Source organism: Eretmochelys imbricata, chromosome 7 (assembly GCF_965152235.1).
Source record: "Eretmochelys imbricata isolate rEreImb1 chromosome 7, rEreImb1.hap1, whole genome shotgun sequence".
Lineage (NCBI taxonomy): Eukaryota > Metazoa > Chordata > Testudines > Cheloniidae > Eretmochelys > Eretmochelys imbricata.
In genome coordinates, this window is record NC_135578.1 from 76,586,636 (window position 1) to 76,610,671 (window position 24,036).

At 41.7% G+C, this 24,036-nt stretch overlaps 1 protein-coding gene across 2 annotated transcripts in view; it reads right to left on the bottom strand.

Moving 5' to 3' along the window:
- Window positions 1-24,036, bottom strand: part of ANK3 (ankyrin 3) — a 290,556-nt gene that overhangs the window by 113,368 nt on the left and 153,152 nt on the right. For both annotated transcript variants that reach the window (XM_077823435.1, XM_077823434.1), the window contains exons 12-18: window positions 20,808-20,906; window positions 19,160-19,258; window positions 17,207-17,404; window positions 16,244-16,342; window positions 15,371-15,469; window positions 8,177-8,374; window positions 3,783-3,881 (exon numbers count right to left, since the gene is read on the bottom strand). In XM_077823435.1, coding sequence (XP_077679561.1) covers window positions 3,783-3,881; window positions 8,177-8,374; window positions 15,371-15,469; window positions 16,244-16,342; window positions 17,207-17,404; window positions 19,160-19,258; window positions 20,808-20,906 — 891 coding nt within the window. The remainder of the gene's footprint in view (window positions 1-3,782; window positions 3,882-8,176; window positions 8,375-15,370; window positions 15,470-16,243; window positions 16,343-17,206; window positions 17,405-19,159; window positions 19,259-20,807; window positions 20,907-24,036) is intronic.

Genomic DNA, 24,036 nt, shown 5'->3' on the forward strand with positions numbered 1-24,036 from the left:
GCCATGCCGCCCCTAGATATGTGCCCCCGTCACCCCAGCTCACCTCCGCTCCGCCTCCGCCTGCTCCCCGGAGCGCGCCGCCGCTGCTCCACTTCTCCCCGCTCCCTCCCAGGCTTGCCGCGTGTGAAACAGCTGTTTCGCGCGGCAAGCCTGGGAGGGAGGGAGGAGAAGCCGAGCAGTGGCGCACTCGGGGGAGGCGGTGGTGGTGGAGCGGAGGTGAGCTGGGGCGGGGAGCGGTTCCTCTATCCCCCCGTTACTTCCTGCGCTCCCCCCCTCGCTCACCTCTGCTCCGCCTGCTCTGCCTGAATGCGCTGCCTCTCCCTCTCCTGAGAGGGAGGGGGGAGAAGCGGAGCGGCGGCGTGTTCAGGGGAGCAGGCAGAGCGGAGGTGAGCTAGGGTGGTGGGTTGCGGGGGGGGGTTGGGGGGAGCTGCAGGAAGCCATGGGTGGGGGAATGCTGCATGCCCTGGGGAGGAGGCGGGGCTGGGGATTTGGGGATGGGGTGGTCATGTGTCTTCTCCTTCAGCTGGTGCCCCGCAGTATGGGGAGACACCAGTCGCACACAGAGTGACCTTGCATGTACTGTACGTGCGATGTCATGCCTCGCATGCAAGTGCAGAATTGCATGCCTTACTGAAAAGATAATGGCACGCCAATGCTTATAGATACTAAAGTGCTGTTCTGGATGAAGAACCCATGCTGTGTATCATTAATCACCAGGTTGCCTGAAACCAAGAGGGTTTTGGTTCAGGCATTTACGCTGCAATGACTGAAGCTTAACAGCTGCTTTTGCATCTGGCATGTTCCCAGTATTAGCTGTATTGCAGATGCCTGATCTTGTTTCCATATAGACAGATTCAAAACCTTTGCACCACAAGCTGACCTGAATTCCATCCAGGTGTCTGGCCCAGTCTGGGTCCCCAAGCTCACGGTAGTGCTATGTATGATGGAATGCTCTATTACCTCAGGTGCCTGAGAACATTCCACAACAGAAGCAATTGGTTCACAGAGCAATCGCCCAGTGGCTAAGGAAGGCAGTGCAGGGATGGTCATAGCCATGGCACACGTAGATCATGTAGCCATGATCCTGCCCACTATCACAGCGTATTTGGTAGGAATTGTGACCCATGAACCTCTTGGTGCCAACTGGCAGAGAGTGCATGGGGTGTTTATAGTTTTATAGGCCAGGTATATGCATATTAAGTTTACCAGAGGCATGTAAGGTCTCCACCAAGAGCTCATAGGTCATCATAATCATTGTGAAATGTATGTATGGATGATATTTAAGGAATAATGTATCTGAACTGAAAATTATACTCTTAAGTTAAAGCAGGTCACTAGAAGGTGATAAACATGACCCTGTCAGGTAAGAGGGAAGAGACTCTTATCTCTCTTGGGATGGTTGTGTGTGCATTGCATATTGTTCGCTTCACAATGCAGGCCTATCTACGGGCTAAGCCGAATGCTAATCAAGAGATTTTTAAATCAACTGGAAAGAAGCACACAGGAAAAAAGCAACCACCAAGGGGACACCCTGATTATGAGTAAAGACAATGGATTGTGGGATGTAACTGGGTGGGGGGTATGAAGACACACATGAGATCTTTTCCACTGAGGAGACAAGCTGACAGTGTGACTTGTCTTATGAAGGGACGATCACAGCCAAGCATGTGATGGAAGGATTCTGGGTGAGCTCTTACTCTATAAGATGTGACAAAAACTAGTTAAGTAAGTCCAGATTCTTGAACACATGTTATGTTTTTCTTTTAAGTATAACCATTTGTTTCCAATATTTCAATTTTCTGTCACTTGAATATCTATACTTTCTTAAAGATTTACTTCTTCTCACTATATACTTATCTGAGTGCTGTGTGTTAAGCAGAGCAGTGATGTGGCGTAACTGGTAAGCTGGGGTGTACTGTTCCATTACTACTCATACAATGTTAGAATGTCGGTTTAGGTATTGGCCTCACAATAACTAGTGACCTTAGAACTGCTATAGCTTCTATTCTGGATCTTGCACAAAGTAATGCAGGTCAGATTATGGGGGCAATTTGTTCCATTCTGCCTTCATAGAGACTTCAGAATAAAGGAACTAGTACTGATTTAGCCTTAGCTACAGCCCAAGGCCTTGATCAGGGTTGATTTAAGGTGGAATTATCGCGATTTAGCTACCTAACAGAGCTGCTCTGAGAATTAGATAAGCTTCAAATATGAAGAACATTCTATAAATGCTAATTATTATTATAATAATACTGTCACTTATAGATACCATTAGTGTGCGTAAACAACACATGCAGATAGAACTCTATGCATTCAATTGTGGCTTTAGCCCACAGCGCCATATTGGAGATGATGTGCCAGGAAGGGTGGCTCCTTGAACTCTCTCTCAAGTCAAGGCGCAATCCAGTCCTTACTGTATTTCTGTATTTAGGAGCTTAGGCCAAAAATGTCAAGTTTGATTGACTAAGATTTCGCAACCTATTTAGGCTCCTAAGTAAAAGTGGCCTTCCAAATTAAGAGAGTTGTAAGAACTCGGCACTTCTGGAAATCAGGCTGCTTTTATTTAGAAGCTTAAATATGGAATTAGGTGTCAAACTTTAGGCAACCAAGTTTGACATTTTTGGCCTTTTGTATGTATGTATTTTATATTAGATAAAAGTCAAAGAGATGTATACACAAGGATAAATTATCACAGCATTTCCTGCCACCATACATTTAATTTCCAATCAAACTTTTTATTAGTACGGTAGAACAACTCAGTGTTTAGTATGCTTATGTTTCCTTTATGAGAATCCAGCTCAAATCTGAATTTTGGATGCTGGACAAAATTAGTTTGATGATGTCAATTCCGTTTCCTAGAAGATAGTTGCCTGTACCATTAAATAGCTCACTATGCTATAATTTGGCAAAAGGAAGTGTCTACTAAGAAATTCAGAAGTGTGCAAACATGAACACTGAGTCATCCTACAGCTGGCCAGTCTTGGTAACACTCAAAGAATAGTTAAAGGAAGGTTACATTATTCAGTATTTAGCTCAGGATAAGCGGAAGACTTTGGTTGCATTGCTGACTGTCTATTACTCTTTACAAGAACTCATGATAAGGGACACAACATTTCTAATAATCCGGAATGCCTAATTTGTTTTTACTTTGTTTATGTTGCTTGAAACACAGCTCTCCTGAAAGAGTGTTTTTACAGTGATACCCAACACACTTTAAATAACCATTTTGTTGTTATTTTTTCAAATGCTGGTTGGATAGAGCAGGAGTGAGTACGTGTAGTACGTACCAAAGAACTCTAATGGGTGCTAAGGGACAGTATTACACGGTGAAAAACAAGATAGTGGAAGCTCTGGCATTTATGGAAGTTTGCTTAAATGAAGAATGCAGTCCAGTCCTACTGGATGCCTACTTTCTTCAGTCAAAACACAATAATATAATGGAATTAAATCAAAACTGATCCAAACATCAAACAAGATTGCTAAAATAAATATACTGTCCACAGACAGTCCTTTCCATGTAAAGGAAAGTTGGATAACATTGAATATATTAAGTATATTTTCTAGCTGGTTATTCACAGGGGCTGATTCACCACTGTTACTTCAGTTTCATGCCAATGTAAGTCCACTGATATCACTGCAGTTACACTAGTATAAACCTGGAGTATTGTAGTGGTGAATCGGACTCACAGACTTTAAACACTTCCGTTAGGTGGGTGGAATGTATTTTCTCTATTTTTTTCTTCAGGTATATTTACACATTAGTTAGTGTTGATTAATCTTACCTTTGTCGCTGCATCAACAACAGCCCCTTGATTAACAAGAACCTCTGCCACATTGACTTTGTCCTCTTGAGCAGCCAGGTGAAGTGGTGTCAGTCCACTCTGTAAATTAGGGGCAACAAATTATCATCTTGCAGAGGAAACATATTAACATTATGAGCCAACATTATGAGCCAAATTCTTCAACACTTATACAATTCCACTGATCTTAATTACAGGTTTCAGAGTAGCAGCCGTGTTAGTCTGTATCCGCAAAAAGAAAAGGAGTACTTGTGGCACTTTAGAGACTAACAAATTTATTTGAGCATAAGCTTTCGTGAGCTACAGCAAGGTGCCACAAGTACTCCTTTTCTTTTTACTGATCTTAATGAGGTTGCAGCTTGTTAATGAGGGCAGAATTTGTCTATCTGTTTACTGTTTAAATTTGCTCCATTACGAGACACTGCAATTTAAAAGCACAAAATACACAGCGAGCTAATGCTTCCTATACAAGGTACAGCAGTTAAACAAGGAACATTATGTAATATTAAATATGGAGCAGATATTACACTACAGGTTTTTAACACAAAAGCTCAAGGTTATTTTCTCCTGGCTATTTCACTCTCCTGATATGAATGAGATTAAAAGAAACCAATTAAAAAATTGTTTACATTCCTGCCAGTTTGCTAGGAGTAACACTCACTCACTCAGATTTAAATCCTGCTATTTACAGTGTTCTCTTATATATGAAAATGAATGTGTAAATAGGCTTCTTGTTTTTTCAGTTCCAAGGCACATTGATGTGCTGTTCTATGGCAGCTGTTATTTCCTTCTCTTTCACGGCTCATTGATGAGCTTCCGCCTCCAGTTGCTTTAGCTCCAAGGTTTTCTGATGTTCTCTCTCTTTTTCTGCTACCTGCAATCGGTACAGCTCTAACTTTGTAACTGCTTCGCTCGCTCTCATATTTATGCTTTTTCTGCTCTTATTTCCTTTTCCCGAAATAATCAAATAAAAAATAACAAAAGTGTAATCTTTTCTTGGTTGTATTCAGCCACCACACAAAGTCTCACTTAAAATCACTACACCAGTGTATGAAGTGCAAATCTCACTCAGTACAGCAGGCTGTGCATTTCACCCTGTTCGCTGCGCCAATGTGACATGCCCCAGAATACAGTCTGAACTGGTGGATCATTGTGCCCCCTTAACTCTCCAGCCTGGTGTGCACTAGGCCCTGCTTTGCTGTGTGAGCTGCCACTCCGCCCAGTCACCCCAGCCCCTAGCACGCAAGTCACCCCCAGACAAATACCAGAATGCTATGCCCAGCCACTCTTGAATTACATACAGGGTGACACCTGCATATCCCCAGTCCCAGCCTTGCAACTCAGACATGTACCGTTTTGTACTGCTCAGTAACTTATTAAGCAATACAAGCTCATAAATTCTGTCATTTTAGCAAAGAAAATGAATATGCACCAGGCCTTGTTAACCTGAGTAGATTCCCCAAGCCCTTCAGCCAAAAACACACTGGCTTAGATAAAACATCAAAATAAGTTTATTAACTACAGAAAGACAGATTTTCATTGATTATAACTGGTATAGGCATAAAAGGTCAGAATTGGTTACAAAAAGAAATAAAATGATAAAATTCCAGTCTAATTCCTAAACTTTACCAAGCTAAGTCAAACGTGAAGGAATAAGGTTTCTCTTACCCAAAAGCTAACAGCAGTCTGTACTAACTGGAAAGTTTTCCAGTTAGGATCCCTCCCTCCAGTTCAGTGATGTTTCTGTCCTCCAAACAATCTTGATGCCTTCAGTATACGTGGGGGAAGAGAGGTGGCCAGGGGCCTTTGTTCCCCCTTTTTATATGTTGACTCTTTTTATTGAAAAAGTCCTTGTTGTGTCATGGGGTCAGGCAGCCCCATTGCCTATGTGCTCTGCACTCAGTCCTTCACATGAATTGCAAATTCTTGCTTGCACCTTCTGTATACGTGCAGCTTGAGGGGACAGTTCTTTGTTTATAGTTCTTGTTATTTCTAAAGAGCTAGTCTGTGGACATTCCCCAGATTCATGTGTTTCAGTAACAAACATACAGCAAAATCTCATAACTCCATATATTATGATGGTACACACGTTACCAGGACAGTAATATGTAACAGATTATGACTTTTCAAACGATACCTCACAAGGCATACTTTGTACAAAATATATCATAACCATTTACAAGTGGTGAATATGAGGGTACAAGGTGTTATTTTTAGGTACAGTCTGTCACCACATAAAAGCCAGCATCTGTATTTAGTGGTAGCCACAGATGCTAATGAAGGACCATGAATAGTTTTAAGGTTAGAATAGGAGAAATGAAGCATAGGCTTCCAAGTGTCATATGAAGCCCACCCAGAGACTCAGAGGACACTGAGCCATTCCACCTGCCGAAAGCAAGGAACGATTTTTGTGAGAAATTTCTCACTCTCATCTTCCTAGTCTTGTCAGATAAATTCATACAGAAACCGCACTGTACAATTATACTGATGGAGATGAGGGCATCTAGGGAATTAGGGATGCACATTTACTGTAGACATTATCACTGAGTAGACTTCACAGCCTGTGAACCCTTTGGCAGATGTATAAACAGAAAATCAGTTCACTTCCTTTCCAATTCCCAGGAGAAAGCATGTGGAAAGTCGCAGTGCTATAATGGAATGCCCCGTGGGAAGTGGAATCGCTTACATTAAGAACAAAATCTCAGACAACCATACTGCTGATAGCCCATAAAAAAATCAGCTTCTCTTGACAAAGTTAGGTGCTACTACTGCTTAATGGGAGGCACACGTAGAGATCTGATAAAATGGCGTGAGCCAAGCCCACTAATAACCTGGAGTCAAGAAGAAACTTCCCCAATAGGCATGTTACAACAGAATTGTCCATTATGGGGGAGACGGGGAGGGTTTACATATTCATATGAAGCATCTGGTACTGGAGAATGTCAAAGACAGGATACCAGAAAAATGGACAATTGGTCTGATCTAATATTGCAGTTACTATGTTCTATTTTCTGCTAGAAGAAATGATGACAAATTCAAACACCTGTGTGCTTTTCATAGAATCACAGAAATGTAGAGCTGGAAGGGACCTCAAGACATCTAGTCCAGCCCCCTGCACTGAGGGAGGACCAAGTCAGCTTAGACTACCCATGACAAGTGTTTGTCCAACCTATTCTTCAAAACCTCCCCAATGATGGAGATTCCACAACCTACCTTGGTAAGCTATTCCACTGCTTAACCATCCTTATAGTTACAAAGTTTTTCCTAATATCTAACCCAAATCTCCCTTGCACCACATTAAGCCAGTTGCTTCTTGTCCTGCCTTCAGTGCACATGGAGAACAATTGCTCACCATCCTCTTTATTACAGCCCTTTATATATTTGAAGCAGTTATCAGTTCCCCCCTCTCTCTTCCTTTCTCAAGACTAAATGTACCCATTTTTTAAAATTTTTCCTCTTAAGGTTGGGTTTTCTAAACCTTTTGGTTTTTTTTGTTGCTGTCCTCCGGACTCTCCACTTAGTCCACACAATTCCTAAAGAGTGGGGCCTAGAGCTGGACACAGTACTCCAGCTGAGGCCTCACCAGAGCTGAGTAGAGGTGGACAATTACCTCCCATGTCTTACCTCCCATGTCTATGACATTCCTTCTAAATCACCCCAAAATTATATTAGCCTTTTTTGCAACTGCATCACATTGTTGACTCATATTCAATTTGTGACCCACTATGAACCACCTACCAGTTATTCCCCATTTTGTAGTTGTGCATTTGATTTTTTCTTCCTAAGGGTAGTACTTTTCACATGTCTTTACTGAATGTCATCTTGTTGATGACAGCCCAATTCTCTAGTTTGTCAAATTCAGTTTTTGAATTTGTTTTGTTTTGTCCTCAAACCCCCCTCCCCCGGCTTGGTGTCATCCGCAAATTTCATAAGCATATTCTCCACTTTGTTATTTAAGTCACTAATGAAAATATTGAATAATACAAGACTCAGGACAGACCCATGCTGACCCCCATTAGATACATCCCCTCAGTTTGACAGTGAACCATTGATAACTACTCTTTGAGTACTGTCTGTCAACCAGTTTTGTACCCAACTTACTGTAATTTCGTCTAGACTTTATTTCCCTAGTTTGCTACTGGGACTGTCAAAAGCCTTACTAAAACCAAGATGTATCACATCTACAGTTCCCCCCATCCACCGGGCTGGTAACATTATCAAAGAATGTACTTAGATTGGTTTGACTTGTCAAAGTATGTAAATTTCAAATCTCATAGAATCAGATGATGCAAAATTCACTTGTTAGCCCCTTTCCTTACTAGTCACCATATTTTTTTTTCCTGAGTGCAAAAATAAATAAATAAATGCAAACTTACCTTGTTGCTAAGATTCACATTAGCATTTCTAGTAAGAAGCAATGACACCATGTCCACATGGCCTTCCTGGGATGCAAGATGTACAGGGGCAATACCCTGTCTGGTAATAGCATTAGCATCAGCACCATATTCAAGCAATGTAGTCGCTATATCCATCTGGTTTTTCTTGGCAGCTATGTGCAGTGGTGTATAACCATTCTGTCAATATAAAACATTTGAGTACAGGCTCATCTGTGAAATACCACAGTAAATTACTTTTCTGTACATACTTGATTTTATTATCCTAAATGATCAGTTCTAAAAATTCAGTCCTGACATGAATGAGCTTAAAATTTGACCATATTAAAAAGTGACACATCAAAACTTTAATAACTATTTTAAAATCATGTCTGTATATAAGAGAATTAAAAGAAATTTGAATGACACTTTCTAAATGTGGAAAATGTAGCCCTAATATAGAGCAGTGCAATCTACAAACAAAGACTTCATAACCGTTTGAGCCACCTTTCATAGTTATTTGCTACTTTTCCTTAAAGGCCTAAGTACATATTATCTCTGTAATGTATAAAGGGATGGGATTCGCTATTAGATACATGTGCATGTTTAGTCCCTAAGAACAGCTGTTAGTGTTTGTTTTCTTCACTTCCCGGTATGAACCAGAGTATTATATATATGAATTGGGGTCAGTCTTTCTTTTAACACAAACTTTATTGCAAAGTTTGTCCTAATCTTGGTGGAAGGCAGTTTTAGACACCCTATTTTGGGCCAGAAAAGGATACGTCAATATGAACTTCTGGTTTCATATCCCTGAACTCTTTCCTTCTTTCTAATCCGTGCATCCAGGTATTTCTAATCAGTCCATCTCTGAGTATCTCAATGCAATTTCAACTATACAGAATAATCTTAGAGTTCAAAAGGAAGGACAGGATTTAGCAGAAAACCTTTAAGTTGTTTTACACACAAAGGGCTTGTCTACATGGCTAGTTATACAGCACACTAAATGGCTGTGACGACACTACTACCATGTACTAAAAGTTTAGCAGTTTCAAGGCACGTTACCCTTTAGTGCAATGTAGCAGGGTCCACACAGACACTAAGGGTATGTCTACACAACAATTAAACATCTGTGGCTGGCCTTGCAGGGCTCAGGCTCCACAGCTGTTTAATTGCTGCATAGATGTTCAGGCTTAGGCTGGAGTCTGAGCAGCTACCCGGTAATTAAGCAGCCCTGCAGCCCAAGCCTGAGTCAGCTGACAAGGCCAGCTGCAGGTGTTTAATTGCTGCGTGCGAGTGTGATGTACTTTCACATCCCAGCTTGTTGTGCACTAACTATTCATGAAGACAAGTCCTAAGTTTCTTTAAGCATTTATTAAATCAATATATGTGAGGCTTTGTCTACACTAGCACTTTTGTTGGCAAAACTTTTGTGTGTTTTTTCACACCCCTGACCAAGAATAAGTTTCACTGACAAAAACGAGTGTCTCCTACTGACATAGCTACCACTTGTTGTTTGGAGGTGTTTAATTATGCTGGTGGGTGAGCTCTCTCCTGCCAGCATAGAGTGGCTACACAGGACACCATACAGCTGCAACGGTACAGCTGTGCCGCTGTAAGGTCCGTAGTAGAGACATAGCCTAAATCAGCTAAACAGATTTAAGAACCATGGATAACACACTGGTCAGGGGCATGGCCAGCCTTTGGATACTGACAATGATGCTTATTGCTTCTGGTCCTGTTAGTCTTCTAGAAATAGTGTTCAGAGTAACAGCTGTGTTAGTCTGTATTCGCAAAAAGAAAAGGAGTACTTGTGGCACCTTAGAGACTAACCAATTTATTTGAGCATGAGCTTTCGTGAGCTACAGCTCACTTCATCAGATGCATACCGTGGAAACTGCAGCAGACTTTATATATACACAGAGAATATGAAACAATACCTCCTCCCACCCCACTGTCCTGCTGGTAATAGCTTATCTAAAGTAATCTTCAGGTTAGGCCATTTCCAGCACAAATCCAGGTAACTTAAGGTTTTGCCTAGAGGGATTCTCTATGTTTTTGAATCTAATTACCCTGTAAGATATCTACCATCCTGATTTTACAGGGGGGATTTCTTTATTTCTATTTACTTCTATTTTTATTAAAAGTCTTCTTGTAAAAAACTGAATGCTTTTTCATTGTTCTCAGATCCAAGGGTTTGGGTCTGTGGTCACCTATGCAAATTGGTGAGGCTTTTTATCCAACATTTCCCAGGAAAGGGGGGGTGCAAGTGTTGGGAGGATTGTTCATTGTTCTTAAGATCCAAGGGTCTGGGTCTGTAGTCACCTAGGCAAATTGGTGAGGCTTTTTACCAAACCTTGTCCAGGAAGTGGGGTGCAAGGTTTTGGGAAGTATTTTGGGGGGAAGGACGCGTCCAAACAGCTCTTCCCCAGTAACCAGTATTAGTTTGGTGGTGGTAGCCGCCAGTCCAAGGACAACGGGGGGAATATTTTGTACCTTGGGGAAGTTTTTGACCTAAGCTGGTAAAGATAAGCTTAGGAGGTTTTTCATGCAGGTCCCCACATCTGTACCCTAGAGTTCAGAGTGGGGGAGGAACCTTGACATGGTTCAAAACCTGGATTTGTGCTGGAAATGGCCTAACCTGAAGATTACTTTAGATAAGCTATTACCAGCAGGACAGTGGGGTGGGAGGAGGTATTGTTTCATATTCTCTGTGTATATATAAAGTCTGCTGCAGTTTCCACGGTATGCATCTGATGAAGTGAGCTGTAGCTCACGAAAGCTCATGCTCAAATAAATTGGTTAGTCTCTAAGGTGCCACAAGTACTCCTTTTTTTTTAAAAATAGTGTGTTAATCTTAATTTTAAAACTATTGGAAAAGTGTATGTGTGTGAGAGGGAAGGAGTGAGAGCGAGCGAGAGAGAGAGAGCGCGCTTTTAAAGAAGTGGGATTCCAGCTGGATGGAGCCATATAGCAAGTACCATGAATATTCCAAACTACATGGGCCTGAACCCCTACCAGCTTTGGAAACAAACCCAGCTTGAAATAGGACTCAGCTCAAAATAGGACCCAACTCCCCTTTTCAGGTAGGAGAAGAACCTGTTCCCCTTTCACAGTGGAAGAACAACTGCCAGAAACCCACAAAATCTACGCTCTCACGCAATGGCACCAATGCTTGACTTGTTTCCCCATTCCCACTAGATCTCCTGATCTCATATAATTTCCTTGAGGGAAGTGATTGCGGGATATGTTCAAAGGCAGAAACTGTCCATTGTGTACGGAAATAAGATGCCTTCCTCCCACACTCTGATGAAACCCACTCCACTTCCTGCTGTGTGCTGCTGAGGTAACAGACAAAAAATATATTTTTAAACTCCTGTATTTTTGCCTGTATCCCACCTATTTGCCCTTCACAGCTTCAGCTCTTCCTAGGGGCATGAGACTGCCTGTCCTGATGAGCAGGTCAGAGTCAGTCCTCTCGTGGCTGAAAACTGCATATCCTCTGGAGGTGAATTCGCTCTTTGAGCTTGTGCCTCCAGGGGTAGCTAAGCAGTACTCCACAGGAACCAAGGTACTGACTGTTGTGTGCAAGCGGAACACAGAACACACAGGGGCATGCATGCTTACACCAGTGTTTTGTTAGCATTAACCCAGAAAAGAGACAGACAGGGTCAATGATAGAACACAAATTTTCAGCACTGTTCTAACCAGTTTTAACTTTTCTACACTGGCTGTTGACACTGGTTTAGCTGAGACCTTGTTTAAACTGAATGTAAACCAGGGTCTTGAACTTGGTTCCTAGCTGTAGGACCAAAAACTACTGTCTGTGAAAAAAAAATATTTTTCTGACTTTAGTGAGCTAGCGCCACTGAGCAAGGAGGGAGTGGAAAGCCAATTACTATCGCCTGAAGGCAACTAGCCTTCAGATCAAATATTGGCTGGGTACAGTTTACAATCCTTCTGACCAAAGAGAAAGAACTGTTTCCTTTCTCTCCAACCCCATCAAGGACATCCAGCTCAGTCTGATGCCAAACATAAAACATTTCTGAGTCTAGCTATGGACCGAGCACAAAAGTGCGTGCATATTCCTAGCCATTGGCTACATGCCTCCTACAGCCAAGCTTCCGACACAGAGGCAATACATAAATAAAAGGAAGTACAGAGTTAATAAATTCTATTTTCATTTGAAAAATAGTTCACATTCTTAAAAAGAGTAAAAAGGACTTTCAGCACAAGAGAATCATATAGAACAGCTAAAAATACATCTGGTTATGTGCCTAATAGCTTCACAAATAAGTCCAGCCTCTAACATGTGAAGGAAAACCAGTGCATTTTGTACATCTTGCAAAAAGGCAGAGATTACTTTTTTGCAAATGCATCTTCGTATGTTCATAACTGTATTTTACTCGGTGAAACTGAAAGTTGTAGGTTGCCAAGATTACGCAAATAGAGAGCTGAACATCCAAGTAAAAATTCAGCTCACTCTCAATCTGCATCTTATCCTCATGATAAGGACCCAACTCTATCACAATAAATAGACTTGCAGGGGAAGGGAGATGTTTGGGGGGAAGACTTTGATTATTCTGACTGTAACAGGAAAAAACAAGGGACAAGCGTAAGGACAGACAGACAGAGATGGCAACTGAAAACGAGAGAAGAGAATTAAGGAGAAGGATTGCAAAATGAATAGTGAACTCAAATTAACTGCTGCTACCAAAGACCCAGAATAAACACTGTAAAAAGAAGCAGGCGTAGAGCAAAATACAGCAATGTCAGAAGCAACTGTCCATCCCAGTTTTTAGCTGCACCTGGGGTCTGGGACTACAACTAATCAGTTAATTCCCTCTTTCACAGATCACTTTTTGAAGTGAATATTGTAATGCCAGTCTGATGGGACAGTCAAAAGGTCAATATTAAAGAGGTACAGCAGGGCTAAAACAATTGTTGAAGAAGCTGATTGTGTTGCTAATGATGATCTATACGACATTACACATTTATTTATCAGACTGAATTTACAAAAGGAATGGGAGTTCATCTGCCCCATGATCACATCATCTATTAGTTGACTGCACAGCATATCGCCTAAGGCCATAAGCATGCTATTGTTAATTTCAGTTAGTATTTGTGCTCAACTCAGTGTATTGCTGTGGTTCACTTGCTGTAAAATACTAACAAATGTTGTGTTTTAAGAAGCCTGACAGCTAGCACCAAAAACCACAAGTGGCAGCTGCTAACCCATTTGGTTACAGATGTGTGATTGAGGTGACCTAATATGAGTCTCTAGTTATCTTTATACTGTAATTTTATCATTTTGGTTTGGGCTTCAGAAGCTATTGGCATTTGGTGAAGCCACAGTTCGTGACCATGTGGGAGAGCCATTCTCTACGACAGTTTTGTTTCTTTCAGCAAAAACTAGGTCAGTAATTTCTAGTCACCTGCGGAAGGACGTTTCTTTCACTGCTGCATTTAAAATCACTGTGCTGGGATGGAAAAAGATCAGAGATCACCCCAGTTCACTTCCTGGGGCATTGTGTTGGTACATCCCTATAGGAGTTACTGATTTTTGGCTTTACCATTGTTACTTTGTTTATTTAACTTTACTTCCATCATGCACTTCACATTATGTGACTGAACAAGGTGTCTTGCCCCTTAAGGGACAGACGGCCAGCCAACCCTGGTTACTCCGGAGGAACACCTGAGCAGGGACCAGCTGATTCCCCTATAGAGGAGGGTAGGAAGCTGTAGAGAGGACAGTGTGTTTGTGTGTGTGCTCACGCTCAGACAGATCAGAATGGAGTACAAAGGCTGCTGCGAGCAAGCAGGCTCCAGCAGAGAAATCTGGGACTTGCTTTATGTTGTTGTTTTCTTTCTGGTTTGTGTTTCTTGGAAAATAAATAGAATCCTGGCTGAAGGGCCTGCAAAACTGTTCTGTTGTGTGCATTACTGAAGAAGCCCCTTAAAGGTAAAACTGAGGCAGGGGGCTCCTTGCAGGGCCACCTTGAGGCTATGAGGGGGCATGTGAGAGGTGCCACCTGATGTCAATGAAATACGATGTATAAGAGACTACATTTCCCCCTGTGATCTGCCTCCTCTTTAGACATGCAGAAAGTCTTTCTGTGTCATGTCTGCATTTGGTCCCACTGCAGAGGAAGACAATCAAGAGGTGTAGTTTGTGCATATATGATTTTGGCCTCTGCACACAATCTTCATCTTCAATATTTCTTGTTTGGGATGCTGTTTAGGACTATGCCCATCACCATAGTATCCAAACATGCTTCAGGCCTGTTTTATTTTACTGATGTTGACACACTGGTTATAAATGGCAGATGTAGAAAACTGCATTACCCTGGGCTTTCTGAGTCCAAGGGATGCTGCGGGACATTCAGAAGAGCCCACCACGGATTCAGGCACATTGGACTTCCCACACCCCTTTTTAAGTTTTATATTCATACACCAATATTTTTAGGCTCATTCATGCAGATGTTGCTCTCTCTATATCACCCCTATCCTCCCCCGCCCCCGGTGCTCCCCGCCAACCTGAATTCTTGTGCTGTGTTTTGCTTTGTCTTGTCTACATTAAATTGCAATCTGTTCAGGGCTATATTTTTCTATTTCTAAATACTGTAATGAGATCCATTTGCTGTGCTACAGAAATGCTTATGAAGAATACTAATGCTCAAACTGACAAATCTCACCCTAATCTTTTTTCCTAAAAGGATGCTGTGACAAAGTGCAGGGCTATTACCTGGTGTCCGCTGAACAGGGAGTTAACCCCAGATCATTTCCCCCCACCTACCTTAGCACAGATGCTAAGGGGAAGGGATATAAAGGTGGTTGCATGTGAGACAGTGTTAGGGAGAATGCCTAGCGGGAGGCAGGATGGGCTCCATACTCAGTGGTCCTAGTACCTGATTAAAACCCAAGCTGGATGGGGTTGAGGGTTCTACTTTGTTAACTAATTCTACTTCCTTGTTATAAACCCTATCCTTTGGGGGAAAAGAATTTGTTGGTTGCCACTCTTTCCCCCTCCACTGAGTCATTCTACGAGCCTACAGATCCTTATGTGGATGAAAGACATTAATGAATAGGGTCAACAGGGTGCACTGTAACTGGAAGCCATAATGAATAATGCTGAGATAATGGGAAAAAACAATATCAAAAGCATGTCTGCTGTTCCCTTACATTGACCAACGTTTGTACCTTTGCAGATGCGTGAGGTGAAGCTCCCTGGTCCAAGAGCAGAAGTGCCACTTTCTGATTATCGTAGTGTGCAGCTACGTGGAGTGGAGTTAAACCACTCTAAAAACACATGCAGAACAAACAAGCATTGTTATAACTACCATCAGTGAAAACACAGGAGTGCAGAGAATTAGGTTAAATTAGATATGGTGAGAACACAGTGATATTATTCATTTCTGTCTCCAAATTCTCCATGAACTTTTGAGACAACACACATTAGAACAGACAAAAGCTGTTCCTTGTCTGTGAACACCCTGCTCACACGCTTATTTAGGGTGAGATCGTGACTTTGCCCAGGGTCAGAGGGATGGGGAAGAACATATCTGACTGCCCCAGGAGCAGACCAGGAAAGGAATTGGGAATTTGAATCATAGCTCCTGTCCTAGTTTCCCTTTGCCCAAGGGTGTAAGTTAACCACCATTGATCCATTCCATTTTCCTGTCCATGCTGGCTCAGCACTGTCATATTGCGAAGCCTTGGCTCTTCCTGTTCCCTGCTCACCAGTGTGGGGGATGGGAGAGCAGCGTCCTGTCCCCCTGATCTCTTCCCTGTGCTCTGGCTGAGCAGGGGAGACAAGAAGCGCTTTGCACTTTCTTATTTCCCTGGGTGGACACATGAAAGAAGTGACAGTATTGCCCTTTATGATGTTAAAATCCATTTCTCATGGGATTGCTGACCTTACTGGGATATAGCTACATGATGATGAACAGAAGATTTCAATTAAATCCAAAATTTTGGTAGTGGATATTAGCAAGTGCTTGTGTGATAGTAAATAGCTGCTATGGTATTATGGTACATGGGTATGTACATGAAAGTTGGCCTTTTCTGTCCTACCTTTCCAGCAGCATCTGGAGATGCATTCTTCTGAAGCAGAAGGTTGGCAACTTCAATTTTTCCATATTTTGCAGCTACATGCAGAGGAGTAAACCCTTTCTGTAAGAGAAAAAGGCTACATGATGACCTTGGACATTCCTCTCCCAGATGTGTCTGGCAATTCCAGTAACACAGGTGGCTCTGGCCTATCACGTTACTCCTTTCCTTCTCTTACATAGCTGTGAACCATAGTAGGTGCAGCTAGTCTGTCTCTTGTTTGTTTCCAAATGCCTTCATGGGCCTGGAGGTTCTTCTTTGCAGGGAAAAGCCCAGACACCCATTGAAGCAGCTGAAAACAAGGAGCAGCAACCAACTATGTAATCAGAGCAGCTTTCCACTGACTACCAGCAAGTGCTCCACGGGTCACCAGGGGCCCCAGACATGGTTTTGGAACCACCCATATCTACGCCACTTGGTGAAAATTTCAGCTGTGCACTCCTTTCACTATGAAATCAATATACGCCCAAATGGAATCATGATCATAGGTTGCCTGGAAAAGGGCAGACATTTTGTCGTTTGGAAGAGTAGAAATGTTTCTATCTTATGTAAACAACCTAGAAATTAGTATTCCATCTCTGGAGTTCATGTTGCACTTCTGCCAGCCAATGTTCATCACACACAATAGGCATTGGTAGACAAATGTGCTGAGTTTAGCCTTTAAACATTAGACAAGTCTATCAAAGCAGATTATAGATATCCATGAGAACAACTGATCCATGACACTAAAAAAATCAATATGTTTTTATCACTAGGCTGTGTTATAAATCAAGCATAGAAGTGAAAACATGTTATCCTCCTAGATAATAGAATGTGGTTAATTCCTATGTCACTTGGTATGCACATGTGAATCCTGCACCTAATTCACTGGCAACTATTACAAAACCTTTTAAAGCACTCGAGCAATCACTTCTACAACTCCCTTACCTTTGTAATTATAGATAAAGATGCACCATGATCCAAAAGAACTGAGGCTACATCTTCATGTCCCTCTCGAGCAGCAAGATGTAGTGGTGTATACCCAGAAGTAGTGGCTGCATTTGGAGATGCTCCTTGCTGTAACAACTGCTGCACTATATCAGCTTTTCCCAATCGGGCAGAAATGTGTAGTGGCGTTTGGTCATCCTAAATATAAAGATGACAGGAATACAGGACAATCTGCATAAGGACATTATTTGCTGAGATGTTGTTATGCAATTGTAAATGACTATTAATTCTATCAAGGCTAAAACTATTAATGCTGTTTTTCCTCTCTGTCATATGATTAAGGGATGCCTGAAAGTGCTTTGTTATAGAAAATGTCCCCCACACACAATGTTATCAAGAACAGAAAATAAAGTATTCAAGTTTCTCAATCTGTCCCTGCATTGCATCATTTTACCATGAAATTATATTGCAGGCCATATTGCAATAAGAGCCTCATCAAAGCTACAGTGGAGTTAGATCTGTCCCTTGACCCGATTTAGAGAGTTATTTAGGCACTTGGTGGGATTTTTGAAAGCATCTTGGCATCGAACACCCATTGAAATCAATGAGTTTTTGGCTCCTAGATGCTTTTGAAAACCCCACTATGCACCTAAATACCTTTACAAATCTAGTCCAAATCTAGTCCTGTTCTACAACCTCCTGCAATATCTAATCACACCAGAAGGCGTTTGGGATGGAGTGAGAATCCTTGGCACTTAATTTCCTCATTTTATGTATTAAAACACATCTTTTATGTTTATTTAGAAGTGAGCAACTCCTTTCATAGTCTCTGTCTCAATAATGGGGAATTCCAGAAAAACTGGCAAAAAGTTTCAAATCTGTTTAAATAAATGTAAGGGTGCCCATTATACTTGGTTATGTTCAATTTTTTTTTAAACAGAATAATGCAAAAATTATGTGGCACTGAAATCCATGTTCTTTTATAGAGATCTGAAATTACTGAACAGCAATGTCACTGTATTAAGACCTAGGTGGTTGCTCTGAAAAGAGCCTTACAGATTACTTTCAGCGAAGACAAATAGATAGATTGAGTCACCAGAGTGTAGTCTGTGACCCTGTACTATGTGCCTACCAGATAATTTCACCTTCTTTCATTAGTAGTTTCTGTAAATTATGTACTGACATTTTCCTACACTTCCACATTGCACAATCTTGGTTCCAAGCAATCTCAGTTGTCTTCAACAAACCATCATACCATGTCACACCATCTCCCCTTCTTCCTCCCCACAAAGAGACTAAGAACAACCCACATTTACCTAATTCTCCATTCTTTGGTGACAGCACCTTATTCCAATTGAGACATCCTACTTCAATCACCCACTCCTTAATACCTGATCTGTTATGGAGAAATTCCTACAGATAAATTATTATTGCTGTGAAATCACTGTACTTTTTGCCTGACTGTGACATGGCAGTCCAACCCTCATTGCTTTCCACTCTGCAAGGCTACTATATCTGACTTGTAGGTGTTCCAGAGATGCCAGCACTGTATGGGGTTCTTTGTGAAGCACTCTTTCAAAGTATACTTATTTTTTGAATGTACACAGAGCAAAGCTTTGTGAGATGACAGCAGATGCCTATGGCACGGGGATGATAGTTTTGCACATAATAAAAACAATTTCCCCTCATCCAGTAAAACTGAGGGGGAAAATGACCATTGGTACTAACTTGACACTGTCTGCCTTATCTATACATTTGTAGTGCACTCACCATAGTATCTGCGCACCAAATAGAAACAAAAAGATCATTACCAAAATATAAATACCACCACATGGGTTGACTTCCTTGCTCCCTCCCCAGAGGCTGGGAAGAAAATGTTTCACTTTAATTTGCAAAACTTCCTAGCTTTGCTAAGTTTACCCTTTATTTATTATACGTGGAATATCACCTTACCTTAGCTTTGGCTTCTACCTGAGCTCCGTTTTGTACTAGGTATCGAACAACTTCTGCTTGGCCAGCTCTGGCAGCCATATGTAGTGCTGTTTCTCCTCTCTAACATGTAGTGGTGAAAGCAAAACATAGTCAAAGATTCAGTAAAAAAACAAACGTTTAATCAGTAAAAAAAACCTCATGACCCAATTTAAAATAATCACTACATGATTTTTATTATTATTATTATTATTTTTAAGGAGTAGTTTGTGAGCAGGATGGGGAAGCAAATCAATATTTGACCTCTAGAGCAGTATTTTGGGAATTAATTTATTCCAGCATCGGTCTGCTAATAGGATAGTACATTACTGTTCTCTTCTTTTGTTGAAAAGAAAACAAAGCTCTTGCTCACTTGTAGTCTATTTACAATGATAAAATGATGTCAAATTAAATGACCACTCAGTTGGTCAAACATTTAGAATGACTGCAAATTTTATGTATTTAGATGTGCTGATTTTCCTCTACATCCCTGCCGTTATGCCCTATGACCCAAATGTCTGTTGTGATCTGACAAGCACTCAGTTGAGTGAACACAAAAAAATCATTACTAAGTACATAAATCCAAGGCTTAACAAAAGATGCATATCCAAGGAAACCAAAATGATTTCAAGAGGGAAATTGTTTTCTTGATTTTTGTACTTCACTGGATCTTTTAATTCAAATGCTGCCTAAGTTACAGATGGTGCTGCATGTGTGCATAATTTAATATTGTTTACAGAACAAACCATCTATATATACAGTGCTCTCTTCCGACAGTGTCCATCTCTCTGTTTTGAAGAGAGACTTTCATGCCAAATTGTAAATTTGCATCCTTCTTTTTTCCTAAAGCAATGAGTGTAGTTGGTCAAGTACACACCTAAACACCACTTCCCTGGGACCCTCAGGGCACAAGCGCTCCTCCAGTAAAAGTGCACTTGAATGGCTGTATGGACACATGCAATATGTCCTGACAATCTGCTGCAATCTGTTGACAAAAACAGAACTTGCCTTAAATGGTAAGGCCTCTGGTGTTCTGGAGGAGCAGCGCTCAAGCAGTCAAGTGCACTTCTCAAAAATTAGATGTGCTAGGTTAAGCTATAGTGAGTGAGTTCTCATTCTTTAGGTTAGCAAATAAGTAGATGAATATAATCAGTTCAGGATAAAACTAAGGCTGTCTACATTCAGGACACTACAGCTACAATGCCAGAGCTATGCTGCTGTAGTGCCAGAGTGTAGATGCTTCCTACCTCAACGGAAGGGGTTTGTCAGTCAACGTAGGTAATCCATCTCCCCACAGTGTGGAAGCTAGGGTGATGGAAGAATTCTTCTGTTCCCCTACCTCCATCTACACCAGGTCAGCTAACCTACGGCTCTCAGCAGTGATAACTAGGTCAATCTGAATTTTAAGTGCAGATCAGGCCTAAAGCAAAACTTTCTCAGGGTCCTGTAAACCTTGAGTGATCCTCAGCTCTCACAACTCCCACTGACTTCTGCAGGAGCTATGAGTGCTGACCACCTCTCAAGAGGTGGTCAACACCTTTCAGTATTGTACCCTTAAATAAATACCAATATCAGAGATTCTACTTCATTAAAAATGTGTTTCCATGCTACTGAGAAGAAAGCCATTGCTCACCACATTGGTGGTGTTGGGTGATGCTCCGTGATGCATCAGCTGTGACACAATATTTACATGTCCCATGAAGGCAGCAACATGGATTGGAGTTAGGCCCGACTGAAAACAAACAAAGAAACAAGCAAAAATAACTCACTAGTTTTACATTTTCTTCTTTGAACAAAGCATGGGGACACCGCATTGTTTAAAAATCAATATACCCAAGTGCTTGCTGATTTCAAATGACTGAACAAGCCCTATATCTTGGAAAGACTTACACAAATATTTAGCTTTAAGCACATGTAGAATTGGGCTTTATATGTATTTAGGATTGAAGGGTATAAATAACAAACATTGTAATTAGTTCAGCAATACTTGATTTCACTAAAATCTACAGATTAATGAGGAAGGTGAAATTTTGCTTTCACTTTAAATTTTGTTTTTATGATAAATTTAACATTTTTTAAAGGAAATAAAGAAATTTTTATTACAAACCAATACCGGACTGGAAAAAAAATGGATACAATTGTTTCTGGTATGAAGATGTAACTTGCTGAAACACAGGGTTAATGAAGGTGGATTTATGGTCCTTCCTCCCTCCCACCTCCAATTTTTTTTTCTGAGTAAATGAAAATGCCTGTTGATCATATTGGTCAACATTACCCATCTACTTCCATGAGAGGAGGCGAGTTCAAAACCAGTGCGGAAGAGAGCTAGCTCTGCAGAACATTGCCTTTCTCCTTGAAACTACACAGATTTCCAGCACTAGAACCCTGTGGGGTTGCCCTTCCACAGTATCGGGGGGGGAGGGGGGGATAGACAGGGGATCAGCCACTCACCTGGGCACACTCCCCTGCTGACCCCAAGGATTTCCCATCAGAAATCCAATCAATAGTTAATAGTTCTCCAAGCAGCATTAGAACCCCAGAGTCCCCTTCACAGCTGCTGCTGCACAGCGGTGGTGGAAATCAGCAAGTATCTGTATGTTTTCTAAAAGAACTGTGCTGCAAGGGGAAGGGTATCATTTATAAAGAGGTACCAGATCTCTCTGGATCGCAGAAGATCTCTTGATTTTGGTGACTAACTCCCCCACCCCATTTCATCACAACTGTGAATAGGAAACTGCAAGTTTGTCTCCTAATCTGTTACTAGCTCTAACTCAGCAGTTCTCAACCCAGGGCCCGCAGGCCGCATGTTGCCCAGTTAGCACACAGCTGTGGCCCAGCTCAGCTGTGTGCGAAAGGCCACGGGCTCCAGGCTGCCGTACCGTGGGCTACCGCCGGCCCCATGCAGCGGGCCTTGGAGTCCGGGCAGCCAGGGGGGTGGGGGTCCTGGGTGCCTCCTGAACAGCGGGGCCTCGGGTCAGGTTCCCTGTCCCACGCCCAGCTCTCTGCTCCTGGCTCCACTCTGTGGAGGGGTCTCTCGGCAGATGGCACTGAGGAGAGGGATTTGGGGCGGGGGGTTAGGTGGGGGGCAAAGTGGTTCTCAATCTGCAGCCCAGCTAACATTTTGTGGACCCCGTATGTGGCCCACAGTGGTAAATCGGTTCAGAACCACTGCTCTAACTAGCTGTATTATTTACTATCTACCTTCTTTTATAACAATTTACAGGAAATAAGTTTTAAAGGTTGTTTTTTTTTTTAAATCAGAAAAATAAATCTATCAAATTTCATCACAAAAATTAACCCATGTGCAAAAAAGGCAAGGAAGGGGAGGAGGGGAACAATATGGAGGATCTATACAAAGGTATGGAATCTGCAACAAATAACAATATTAATAAACAGTTGTACAATAATGATGACTTAAGAGAAGTCACATTTGGGACCAAATTTTTCTGTCCTCCTGCTCTTGACAAAAGGACAGAACCTGTTGGTTTCAGATTTCTCCAGGGAAGAACACTGTGCAGCTGTCTGGCCAATGTACTGATAGCCATGTAAGAGATTAAATCATCTTTGCTTATAACTGCAAATGTAGTGGCTCCAAAATATCCTCTTTTGCTGCTTCACCATCACAGGTCACCATGATATACTAATGGCTCATGACAGAGAGGAAGACAGACCACGAGTGGTGAAAGTCCCATGCCAAACCTGACCCAGTGCAGTATAATGTGTTTTTAAAATCCATGTTGTGGTTGTGCAGGACATGAAGGAAGTGTTCTTCCACCAGAACACCTGCAATTCTGCTGGAAGAACTGTTTCTGGATTGTGGATAACCTTGTTAATCTGGGCTGTCTTTACCAGCTAATGGAGTTGAGCATTTTATGCTGTATTTTCTAGTCCTTTGTGGATAAGATCATCTAGATTCAGACCAATTACTACAGCTGAGCTACATTTTTGGCCAAAAGATTCTTAGCTGGGTCAACCCAAACATTGCGTGAATTCATGTCAATTTCAGAAAATTGTTTTGAAATAAAAAAAAAAAGAAATATTCTGGGAAGTTTCAAAATGAACTGGTTCAACATTATTGAAAATTAAACATTTCCTTTTTTCAGGCCACATCCACAAAGGGATTTAGGTGCCATTCACAAAAAACCCAGGAGAAGGAGGCAGCAAATGCCTCCCCTTCTTATATCCAATGCCCCGATATCAGGACACTCACCTGGGAAGTGAGAGATTCAGTTCCAATCCTCACTCTGAAGCAGGGACTTGAACCGGGTGCCCTACCACCAGGCTCTAGGATATTTTGGGGCAGATTTCTCTCAGTCTGCCCTTCAGAAGCTGTTCCATTTTGTATAAATAATTAAATAGCCATTGGAGCAGGATCAGAATCCAGGTTTTTCTCCTCCAAGTTGAGTGCACTAACACCAGGCTATAGAGTCATTCTTTCTTTCTCTCTCACCCAACAATTATTCAAGTATTTTATACAAAGTGGAACAGCTTCGCAGTCTGAGAGAGACCCACACTAGAATGCACCACAGGCTGGCTGTTAGAGCACTCACCTGGGAAGGTGGATACCTTGGTTCAAGCCCCTGTTTCAGAGAGGGAATCTGAACACGGGTCTTCCACATCTCAAGGGAGTACCGTAACCACTGTGCTGTTGAGTATAAGTTGGGCACCACCACTTCCTCCTTGTTGTGGTTGCTGGGTTTTTTGTTCTTGTTGTTTGGCCGTTTTTTAGTTCCTAGCCCTTCATTTCTTTTGCTTTTATTAGAAAGGTGAAAAAATCCCACAAATAAAATGTTTTATTTGACTCAAAATGAAACTTTTACTATTTTTTTTACTATGCCTAAGAAAAAAATAAAATTGGTTAG